The sequence below is a fragment of the Grammomys surdaster genome, unplaced genomic scaffold, assembly GCF_004785775.1.
Source record: "Grammomys surdaster isolate TR1022 unplaced genomic scaffold, NIH_TR_1.0 543, whole genome shotgun sequence".
Classification (NCBI taxonomy): Eukaryota; Metazoa; Chordata; class Mammalia; order Rodentia; family Muridae; genus Grammomys; species Grammomys surdaster.
This window is the reverse complement of record NW_021604962.1, coordinates 1,335,964-1,348,037: the sequence shown is the minus strand read 5'-3', so window position 1 is coordinate 1,348,037 and position 12,074 is coordinate 1,335,964. Positions and strand designations below refer to the sequence as shown.

Here is a 12,074-nt window from a genome sequence, read left to right as displayed (position 1 = left end):
GCTCAGATAATCTACATGAGATTTCTATTTAAATTTTAAGACATTACTATAAAGTATGAGTAAATTATGATTATTTATCAGAGCTAATTATTTTGCACATTACAGAGGGTGGCTGATGAGTTCATGTTAAACTGCCTGAATCTTATAAATAAGCATAACTTCAAATTGAAGAATTTTACCTTCAAAATTAATTATTAATTTGATGATAAAAATATGTTCCTACTTACAGTCAGATTATGAAAATTACTTTTAAAGGGACTTCAAGAGTATATTCAACCTGATGTACACAGTGAATTCCAGGATAGCCAGAGCTATATTTAGAGAGAGACCCTGCCTTAAAACAAAAAAGTGAAAAGAAAAGACAAAAGAAAAAAGAATATATTCAACTTTGCTACTATTTATCTGTTATGTAATATAACAAAAGTCTTACTTTAAATTTTGTATGCCATTACGCTGTTTAGTAATATATTCCATAATGTCCCCTCCTCAAATGAGGCTTATTTATAAAATTTAGGTATTTAACATGGCACTTAAAATGTAAGCATCATAAATGTAATTCATAACTATAGTGTGAGCAGCTAAATATACCTGTATGAATCTATAAAATCCTGCTTTGAAATGTGCAAGCAGACTGAAATAGAAGAGAAATTGTTCTGTCCATTCACGACACAGCAACACTACACAGAATGTAAGGCATGTAGTCCACTGTAAGGATTCTGTGCCATGTCAGGAAAATGAGGTGCTCAACCCTCCACCGATCAGAATTCAGCAGGACATTTCCATCATCTGTTCTGTCTTTATTCCGTCATTATTCATCTAAATGAAAGTGTAGTGAGTTTAGTGGAAACTATCTGTTCTTGTGAACCCCAGGACTGAACAGGCTCTTCACTACTTTTGAGTGTTATAAAGTGCTCAGGTTTTCAGGGGTTCTAGCCATGTGATAAAACAGGGCTTCTGGTTTAGCCTGAGATCTATACTATGAACTGTTGGATTGTTTTTTTAACTTCATAAGTCACTAAATTTCCACTGTGCACTGATCTACCATGCAGGCAGACTAGGAATCTTCCTGGTAGCTTAGGGACTCTCCTGTTAACTAGACATACACAAAGAAAGGCAGGTGCTTTGTCCGATTTTGAGATTGCAGAGATCTCCCTCTGAGGCTTTTCACAGATCACAGATGTTCATCATTCATGGTCTGGTCTCTTCCTCCCTCACCCTGGAGCTACTGAAGACAGCCATTCACTGTTACTCCTGGAGCTAGGTGTCCTTGTGACTAATCTCTGTGACTCACTGAGAAGTGACCCTGGGATGAGAGCAGGCTCTCTCTGCTCAAAGGAACTTGGTGTGTTTTTTACGGGCCCTCGGTCTGGCTGATGAGGCTGAAGATAAACAGCTGTCCCCAGAGGGTCAGGGCAACAGGCTGAAAAGGCTGAGGAGAGACTAGCAAACAGACAAGCCTCTGCTTCTTCCTGTGTTTAAACCATTATAAATTTAGGTTTCTATGTTCTGGTGAAATGTAAATTTTAGCCCTGCCAGTTCTTTCTCACGATATGAATCTAACATTCCTGAATAGGTTAGACTGTAATAATCCTTAGTTTTAAAAGATTTTAAAGGCTCATACACAATTTATATTAAAATTGATATTCTGTTGTTAATTAATTATACTTGTCTCCCTCCATCTTTCATTAGCTATTTTGTATTGACTTCTACTCTTTGTGTTTGTAGTCATTTTTGCTAAAGGCCTGTATCCTGGAACAAGTTGCTGTTAAATTATACACCATGATTTTATGTCATTATCATAGATCTGCTTTATAAACATTTCAATTAAAGGTATTATTTAACATTTTATTAATTTTGCTTTTTTATCTTATTGAATAATTTGAATGTTCCATCTAATATTTTTGTCTTTGCTTTTAAAACGACATCCAGAAAGCAATCCAACTGATAGCCTTGCTTGGATAGGGGACCCTGTTTTCACAGAAGTGGTCATTTAGGAAAATTCTGTTCAATGACGATTATTTCATTTTATTGAGCATTTTTAGATGAGGATACCTACAATATTTTAGCTATTCTGTAAGACAGGAATATAGTGTTATGTGTTGCTAAGTGCCAGGTGTCTAATACAGTTTGTTCTATAGCAGATATTTAAAGAGACACAACTCATTTCTATAGAAAATTACACCACTTCTCTCTTCTGTGCTGATTTATTCCTGCCTGGACCTCTCACCATCACTGTCTCCCCTTCTTGGCTTGCATCCTGGCCAGTGGTCCAGAGCTGCCCTGTCCTCCTAAGGAGAAGTTGCTAGGGTGCTGCCACTTCCGCTGTCACATGGCTTTGTGTGGAGGAGTCCCTTACATACAGCAGAGCAGGAGAAATGGACTCTGTGTGGATCTGCATGAAGATGCTTGAGTGTGTATCCTGACAAGATTACCAGAAGAGGATTCTCAGTGAAATTTGAGTTACAGGCAAACAATAAATAACCTTTTACCGTAGGTATTTTAAGTATGGTACATGTATTACATGGCCTGTTTATTTTCCTAATACAGCAGGCCAAATCAAGGGTAGACCCTGACTGAGGAGACACAACATAAAATTGCTCTAGTAGATCTATTCTCCATTTGTTTCCTCCAGATGGAATGTTCCAAAATGCAGTTCGGCAGACCTTCATGGCAATACCCTATAAAACCAAGCAATTAACTATACCTGTCCAAAGCCAGGTTTAGCAACACCTACTTGTTTTCCTTTCCCCTTCCCAGGAATAACAGTCCCAGGTAAAGTGATGCCTGCTGCGTGTTTATGGAAGGCTAAGGAAACAGGAAAGCACAAGTAGAGTTGTTGACTGGCAAATGAAGTATGAAATAAAATGATCTTTGCAGTTGTAGGCATAAGACATTGCAAGCTCAAAATCCAGATTGTGTTGAGAGGCTCGATGACAGATTCATACTGAACAAGTGTATAGAAGTAGATATTAAAGTAGCATCGCAATTAACAGACACTGGAAATTATCAGTGTTCTACAGGTGAGAATACCAGTCTGGCTTTAACTAAACATAGTGTGTTCTTCAGTCTGTTCATAAGAGTTCTTTTTTGTTTGTTTGTTTTTTTGGGGTTTTTTTGGTTTTTTTCAAGACAGGGTTTCTCTGTATAGCCCTGGCTGTCCTGGAACTCACTCTGTAGACCAGGCTGGCCTCGAACTCAAAAATCTGCCTGCCTCTGCCTCCCAAGTGCTGGGATTAAAGGCATGCGCCACCACCGCCTGGCTCATAAGAGTTCTTATTTTAACTTAAAAGATGGTGAGATTTATTATGGACTGAATTGTATCTTCCAAAACTTGTATGGTGAAGTCCTAACCCCCAACCACCTCAAAAAATGACTGTATTTGGAGACTGGCCTTTAAAGAGATCACTGGGGTAAGAGCAAATGGGTGGGTCTTAGTCCAACATGATTGACATCCTTTTGAGTAGAAAACAGACATGGACAGAAGGAAAGCCACATTAAGAAAAGGGAAGAAAATAGCAAGCCAAGAAAAAATTCTACACAAAGTCTTGGTCTTGATTTTCCTGCCTCCAGGGCTGTTAGAAAATCTTTGTTTTTAAGCTACCTGATCCATAGCATTTGTTACTGCAGACTTCAATAATAAATGCAAGGACTATGGAATCAAAACAAGCGAGGTCATTTCTACAACTTGAGTAACTGATGTCATTGGAATAAGCGTGAATCCTACTTTACAATAAAGACCTGCATTTAGGGGCCTTCATTTTGCCTTCTACCATGTAAGCACAGTGCATAGTCAATGCAATGTGTTCTAGATGCGCAGGAATGTTTTCACTTCATAGGGATACTCCTGTGTCAAAAGCTGAAGAGTTGATCTGGTGGAAGCAGGTCTTTTGTTTGTTTTGTTTTTGCTTTTTTTTTTTGTCTGGTGTTTGTAAATTCATTTCCTCCATGACTGCATACTTCATTTGTCTTCTACATATGAACAGTTCCCCTGGCTTCTACCTGGAATCTGAATTACTGCTGATACACTTTCAGCAACTGGCTTCGGGGGGGTAGCTGTTCTACTAGTCTTTTCTGTTCCATTTATCATGCATACATTTTCATGAGCGGATCTGTCAGACATGATAGTTTGTAGGCAACTCCAAGTTAATATGAAAGATTGTTTAAAGCATATGAGTAAATTAAATTCCAGCATTATATGTATTTCTTCTGCTAGAAATTTCCCCAAAAGCTAACCCACTATATTAATAATATTTAATATAATGCTATAAAAGTTCCCTAAAGCAAACTACTTTGTCTCAGCAGGTAATAATCTTTGAACATTTAGGATAAGCAGCATTTGTTTAGAGAGAATTAAATTCATATGTAACTTAAAATACTTACAAAATGTTCTTAATTCATGATAATGAATAAGTACAATTTTGCTAACATGCTAATGAGGCAGGGTGAAAAACAAAATGGGAAGAATTACATTAATATTGAATTTGTTTATTTAAGTCTACGTTTAACTTCATTACTTGCAGATGAACAAATTGCATTTAGATATATGAAAACCTTGTTTTCCATCTACACGTGCTTCCAAGAAGCACTAATCCATATCTTTCTGATGTTACATTCTGCAGGATGGCCAATATATGGAAACATTGAACCATTGCTATTCTCTAGGTAGACCTTATTTCTCATGCTTCTCTACTATTAATTGATCTTATGTTGAAGTAATTGAATATCTCAGTAGTCATCAATCCTTTTATCATCTGTGTCCACCTGCATTATCATATACAAGGACCAATGAATAGTAATTAAAGTTAAATGCACACATTTAAACAGTCAGAGCTCTTACAAACTTAAACCCTGATGCACTTCTAGGGAGAAAATGCAATAAAACAAATGATTGTTACCAAGTCAGTTGGCACACAGAAATAACCCGAAGTGGTTGTTCCTTTGTTTTTCTTTAGAGATGGCTAACTTTGGTAAAGCTGTTCCAAAGCAATAATAACAAAAATACATACACATCATGAGCTTCTCAGTTTTACATGAACACTTGTTAAAATGGGCATTCTGACTCAGTATTTACACTAGGAGGTCCAGAATTCTACATTCCTGGCGAGCCTCTAATGGCTATGCAGCTAGGAAGTCCATGGAAACCACTTTGCATAGCAAGGGTCTAGAATGCTTAATCTGAATAATTTATATAATGATTTCATTTTACCTTAAATCAAAATCTAATCTTGAAATTTTAATGAACACTTACTGAGTACCTACTGTGATATTCACTAGAAGGACCAAGAATATGGCCTTTAGACCAACTACATCACCATCACGTGGGAACTCACTAGAAAAGCAAACCAGAGCCAGAGGAGGTGTTTACACCATGCATTTCACAGGTTGGGGATACACAGCTGCACCCTTGCTCAGCAAGTGAGCAAATTAGTGGCTATGTACAAATCTCCTTTAATTGCCTTAGTCTCAGTAGCATAACATGGTTGGGCTGCTTCATCAATAAATACCACTAACCCACTAACTATACAGTGAGACCCCCCCCCAAAAAAAAAAAACGAAGCATGCTACATAGCGTTGCATCCAAAACAACAAAAGGAATACAGGTTTCCTAGGAAAGATCAGGCCAGGCTGTTTGCATAGAGTAAGCCTTCTGAAGATGGTGGCATGCAGTTCATACTCTCAAGAGATCACAAGGTGACTGAGTATGAAGTGTTTGAGAACGTCCGTCCCTATTGATTATCAACTACTAATGAATAAAATATATGCCATCGTAGAAAAACAATTACAAAGCTGGGCTGTTGATTTGTCAAGTAGAAGAACCCATCCCATGAAGAATTTCAGTGTTTTTCTCCGGTTGCAAAATGTGAACTTTCCACCCCAGGCCATACTAGACACCCAACCACTCTACTGCTCGGAAGATTTTCAAGAGTATGTGCGATGCCTTCTTTGTTTGTCTAACTGTCCAGTTAGGCCACTAAAATACAAAAAAAAAAAAAAAAAAAAAAAGATAAAAATCTGGGTATTTAAGCTACACTGACTGGTCCTATCTCTGGAGAAAGGGTAACGTGCTAGGCTTTCAACATTATGCCAATCACATCCGTCTGAACGCATCCCACCTCCAGCTCTTACTCCTCCGCCCCACACAGATACTTATTAAGCAAGGGCCATCGCTACAAGACTGAAACATTAGGTGCATACCGCGGTCTCAGTCACTGCTCTCCTTTGTCTCTCGCGCTGCACACCCGCAGACGCTCCTTTGGTGAAGTTTGTCTCTCCAGGCTTCCGTAGGCCCCGCCCCTAGCAACGCTCGGGCTTGTGTTAACAACTGGAGCGTGCTGGGTGCCTTGGTTCTCCTGTGGACAGTAACAGCAGTTGATGTCCGCTATGTTGCTGTGGCGGGGGTCACGACTGGACTTTCTGGGTCTTTCTCCTCCCTAGCTCAGATTGCACAGCGTATTTTCTGCCAGGGCTCGTGATCCCGTGGCTGCGGACGCACCTAACCTCAGGCGCCCACCCGAGCCATGTCCACCGCGGAGGCCTCCGCCGCGGCGGCCGATGCCGCCGAAGCGGGCGGAAGAACGAAGACCGGCAGTCCCCGCACAATCCCGGTGTTTGGGGTGGCGATCCCGGATGGGGAGATGCAGGTATGGCCGGGCTATGCAGCAGGAGCGGGGAAGGGCGTAAGGCTCCAGGGCAACCGGGTAGAATGAGGACCATAGTGAGACTTGTGAGTCTGTGGGATGGAGATAACGGTAGCCCAGCTGGTCCCTGGAGGCCTTGCGGATAGGGAGGGGGGCTGGATGTCGTCAACCAATCTGGGGACTCCAGCTGCTTGGTTCTCAAGAAGAGAAAAAAACTGCTCTTTGAACTGTGGCCACGAAAGGAAGTGGCATTGATTTGATAACTAGATCACTGTGGTGGGGTTTTGTTTGTAGCTCAACGGATAAAGTGGTGTTCCCTGGGTTTATTTCCTGCTGAATTGCCCGCTACTGAAGCTTGTATTCACTGGTAGGGCAGATGCTGTTGGAGAGCTGGGAACATTTTTCGTTGTTGTGTTTATATTTGGTTTCGAGTTTGTTTTTGTTATAAATGTAAGGGTTATTTATAAAAGTTGGGTTGAGGAACCTCTCTGCCTTGCCCCCACACTAGTGGTGTGGGGGCCACTATGGGAATTCTGGTTGAGGCGTCACAACTCCCAAGCTGCGTCAGGAACTCTGTCTCCTGCGTCCACATCCTGGAGCCTTGGGAGCAGTCAGTTGGCTGGGACTACTTCTGTGGGAATTGGGTTGAGCTCTCTGAGGGCACTCACACATTTACGAAACACCCCGCAGAGCAACAGTATTTTTACATAAAGAGAGGATGCCAGGGGAATTTACCTAATCAGTTTTGTGGAGGTATTCCTAAACAAGATCGGAGACTTGTAAGCAATCAGCTTTCCACTCTCTGGGATACAAGAAAGCTAAGCATTGCCACTCTACTAAGAAGTAGGTGAGTTTGGCTCTCATTTTAGTTTTGGATAAAGATTACATGACGCAGACAAACAGGTTTTAAAAAATATGTTCAATGGGTCATTGCAAAAGAAAAAAAAGTCTGTGACATAGAAATTAACATAGCTGTATGTGTCTTATGTTTGTTCTTGTCTCTCCTTCTATGAGTATTCACATTTTTAGAAAGTACTGAGAAATTTAAAAGACAATTTCTTCCTAAAGAAATGTAATAAAAACTAATTCAGAATTAGGAGAAATCTCAGTGATCTCTCATTCCTTTTGAATGTTTTGTTTGCAGTTGCTTTTACAAATAAGTGCCTTTAAATCCACGAGGAATTAACTGTAGCCACTCACTTCCTTTACTCACTGTGGAGCCTGGTGTCCCAGCAGTACTTAAGATGATAACCTTTAGCCCTCTGTTCAAGTCTGCAGAGAAGGACCTTTGGACGCTTAGTATCTCCAGTCCATTCAAAGCATTCCACTTTTGCTTGTACTCAAGAGACAGCCAAACCCACTCCAGCAGCTATGAAATCAAAGACACGTGGTGACAATAATGGAGATTAAGATGGAGATTGTGCTAGTACTGACGTTCATTGTGGTCAGCTTAGTGAAGGCCTGGAGACTCCTCAGTGGATATGTGTGCTAGATAGCCTGACTTCCATACCCCAGAATCCGTCCACATGTTTGAAGGAGCTAACTGACTCCTCAGTATGTTTTCTCACCTCCACACCCACCTCCCTATACAAAATAAATATGAGCATAAAAACTGTTTTAAAATGTCACTTGTGAAGACTGTGTATAGCTTAAACAAAATGCACATAGAAAGACTATATAGTGCCCCATAGACTGAGACATTCAGTTTTGCTGTCATTCTTTATTCAGAAAGGCAACTAAAGCTTGCAATATTTATTTGTCATTAAAACTCGAGTAGGAAAAAGACATCGGGATGGGTATGGCCCTCAGAGCCATTACAAGGTCCCCTTCAATTACTGGAGGTCAGGCCTCTATCCCCACCTTCGCAAGATTAGAATCACCACAGCCCTTCTATACTTAGAGAAGGGAGGAGATGTCAGGGGCAGCCCTGCTTACACACCGAAGGCCTAAAATCAGCCATAGGCCTAAAATCAGCAATAGGCCTGTCATACATGTATGCTAACACAAAGTCTTGGGTCTCTGTGACAAAACACTGAAACAGATAGCTATAAGCTAATGTAAAGAGGCACCTTTTGTGGAAATTTACCAGCCTGAGTAGTCATAGACCTTGTAAATAGGTAGCCTTGGTGGATAGTACCAACTTAGATAAGGACAAGTGAATCATAGGCAGAGTCATAGTGACCTGTCCCCTGAACCTTCACCCAGCCGATACCCAGTTCTGAAAGATATCTGTACTCCCCCTGAACACCCACGCTCTGGTGTCATCCCCTTCCCCACATCCTGCCTTTTTGTGTTTATAACCTCTATGTGAATAAGAAAAATTATGATTTGATTTAAAAATAAAAATAAAAAACTCATGGAGTATCGGAAAATTTAAAGTAGCAGCTAAAGATTTCTTTCTATAAAGATTTATTGTTTCTACCTATGCTTCTAAGGATTATGTTACTATAGACCTAAATTTGAAGCATTTGAGTCACCCTAACATGCATATTTTGAATATTATTAATTATGTCCTTGTTGTGATTTTCATAGATGCTCTACTTGAACATTCAAACCTTATTTTTATAAGAATTTTGACTCATAAATTATTGATTATTAAAGCTTTAAGAAAACTATCATTTTTTTCAATAGATTTCCAAACATTAGAATCCTACTAAAATTTAGTGATTAGGTTTTTCCCATTTATTTATTTGTTTAATTAATTAATTTATCTATTCACTTTACATCCTTATGGGAGCCCTCCTCTCAGTTCCCCCCACAGCCCCTCCTCTCCTCCTTCCTCCCATTTTTCTCTGAGAAACAGAAGCCTGCCCACTCCTTAATCCCCCCGCCCAGGTATCAACCCACCCTGGGACTTCAAATCACTGCAGAACTAGGCATATCCTCTCCCACTGATGCCAGACAAGGCAGTTCAGTTAGGGGAACAGGATCTGCAGACAGGACAGGCAACAGTCAGGGACAATCCCCACCCCCACCTCCTCTCAAGTTGTTGGGGGACCTGCATGAAAACCAAGCTGCACATCTGCTACATATGTGCAGAGGTCCAGCCCATGATCAATTTTTATTTATTTTGTTTGGTGAATTTGCTTTCCATTTCTAAGTTGTGTTCTTCACCTGTGAAAGAGATTTGTAACTGCCCCTCTCCTAAATTATTTTAAGAAAGATTTGTGACTGATTTAGCACCTTGCCCGTCATACATAAGGGTCCATGTGGTTTTATTAATAGCTCTAATCATGAGTTTTTCTATTTTTTGTTCTTAAGAAACTCTGATGATGTTTACAGGGTAGCTAAACCTTTATTAGTTCTGGTGCTGTGAAGTTGCTTCTCTAGAAATAGTCCCAGGGCTCTTAGCTCTGTTCAAGAAGATAGGGAAATTAGGCAGTAGAGGCCAAGTCTTTGTTTTCTAAGAGAGCGGATGTGGGTAGCAATGCTTTCACTGAGTCAATGGAAATCATGAGCATCTAATTTGTTACTCTTGGTCTGTTTCAGACCTGGTTCTAGCCACCTCCCTTATTCTGAAGAACTCTTAAACCCTTTAGAGCAGAGCTTCCCAAACCCAGTGTGTGCCTAAAGAACACGGAGAGCTTCAGGAAGTGCTGCTGGGGGTGGAATTTCATGGTCTCATTTCCTAACAGGTGTTCAGGGTGCTGTTAGAGGAGGGACCCATTTCCCAATCTAAGCAACTCTTTGTGGATTATAGCAGGAGGATGGAATAAACAAATTAGTTTCATAACTAATTCCTGGAAAGGTAGCCAGAATAGTTTCCTGTGTTTCAAATTACAGAACAATAACAAGGAAACAAAATTCCAGCCCTCCCCGAGATAAATCAGGTAGTATTATCTTGTTTTTGTTTCTTTTGTTTTGTTTTGTTTTGTTTAAAAAGGTAAGAGGCTCCAACTGTGGCTTCAAAAGACCTGCTCACTCTCCTTTTGTTTTTGCTGACCACAGACGCCATCAGCCCAGGTTCTCGGTCCTTTGGCCTATGTATTGGTTCACATCTCTTCTCTACCCAATCTTTTGTCTTTGGACACCATTTCACACTTGGTTATGCTTCTCCCTCCCCTAGAACATGCTTGGTTCCTTTCAGGATACTGTTGCCATATCTAATAAAATGGCCTTTAAAATGACTTGACTTCTCTAGCTTTTCCCCTATCCTATAAAAGCAGCCTGTATTTGGTAAATGTTCCCCAACCTCTAGATGACCATCACAGTCTTCTGGGAAGACTTTTGGGAGCACTGGGCATATCTGGACCCTATGGCACATTTAATCTGCTATAGTCACCAACATGAGACCTTACAGTGTCCCCTCAAGTCCCACTAAAGCACCAGAATCTCTGGTGCTGTCTAAGCTCAATGCTGGCTCTGGGGTGCCTCAGTTCTATTTTTCTGTCTGGATCTGATGCTCTGTTTAACTTCATCTCTGTGAGGACGGAATCTTATTAGTCTTTTTCTGTAGCGTTTTTAATGTACTACTCAGTACAATACCAAACAGATAGGAAGTGATATTACATAGAATGCATGGCTGCTTCTCATATCTACCTTCAGGGACTGCATCTCCTCAGACAGGATGTGCTTCCTGTTTATTTCATCCTTATTTATCTTTCTCTGCAGGAATAGTATTAGCTTTGAATCATGCCACTTCTTACCTAATTATAGGTTATTTCTTGTTAGTCATTGCATCAATTTTAGATGCTCTCCATTAGATTATATCTTCCTTATGGATGGAAATAGAGTTACATGCCTTTCCCTGAGCTGCTTTCCCTGGGCTCAGAGTAGAAACTTAAGTCCTCATTTACAAAGCTCCTCTTTATAAGCTAGGCCCAGTCACTCTGACCTTCTGGCTTCTCAAATTCGCAAAGAGCTCCAGCCCCCAGGCCTTTGCACGTTCTGTGCCCATTGCATGGACATTATCCTTTCTTTACTCACAAGTTATCCCCTCACCTCCTCTAACATTTTGCTGAAATGGTACCCTCTCTGAGTCAGCCCTTCACCGGCTACTGGGTGTGAAATTATACTTCTCAAAAAGCCACTACTTTATAATCTTTTAATTTTCTCCAGAACATTGTCTTCTTACTCTGTACTATAGAACTTACTAATTTAATGTCCCCCATAGAATATTGTTTATGTAAGTAGATTTTGCATCTTTCATTTTGATATCATTAGCTCCTAGAAGGGACAGTGTGTTCAGTCAACTTTGTGGTTGTGATTAGCTGTCTAATTTACCCTAAACCTTGTTACTACATTGATTCCATGATTCAGAAGCCTGTGGCCAGGTTTCATCAGGTGTCTGGATCCTCACACCATTCTGCAGCTGAAATATGATAAGCTTTGTGGTGGGGTCTGTAGTTGGCAGCATGACCTGACTGGAAGCTTGAGAAAGAGCCTCCTCCTCAGGCCTAGCACAGACCTCTTCCCAGCACTGTCTCAGGCCTAGCA

The 12,074-nt window shown here is 40.5% G+C and overlaps 1 protein-coding gene across 1 annotated transcript in view; it reads left to right on the top strand.

Annotated features, from left to right (window-relative positions):
* Positions 1–6,314: 6,314 nt before the first annotated feature.
* Cfap69 (cilia and flagella associated protein 69) overlaps positions 6,315–12,074 on the top strand; it is a 68,104-nt gene continuing 62,344 nt past the window's right edge. Inside the window, exon 1 of the mRNA XM_028781766.1 lies at positions 6,315–6,641. Within this exon, the coding sequence (XP_028637599.1) occupies positions 6,519–6,641 (123 nt within the window). The 5' untranslated portion in view covers positions 6,315–6,518. The remainder of the gene's footprint in view (positions 6,642–12,074) is intronic.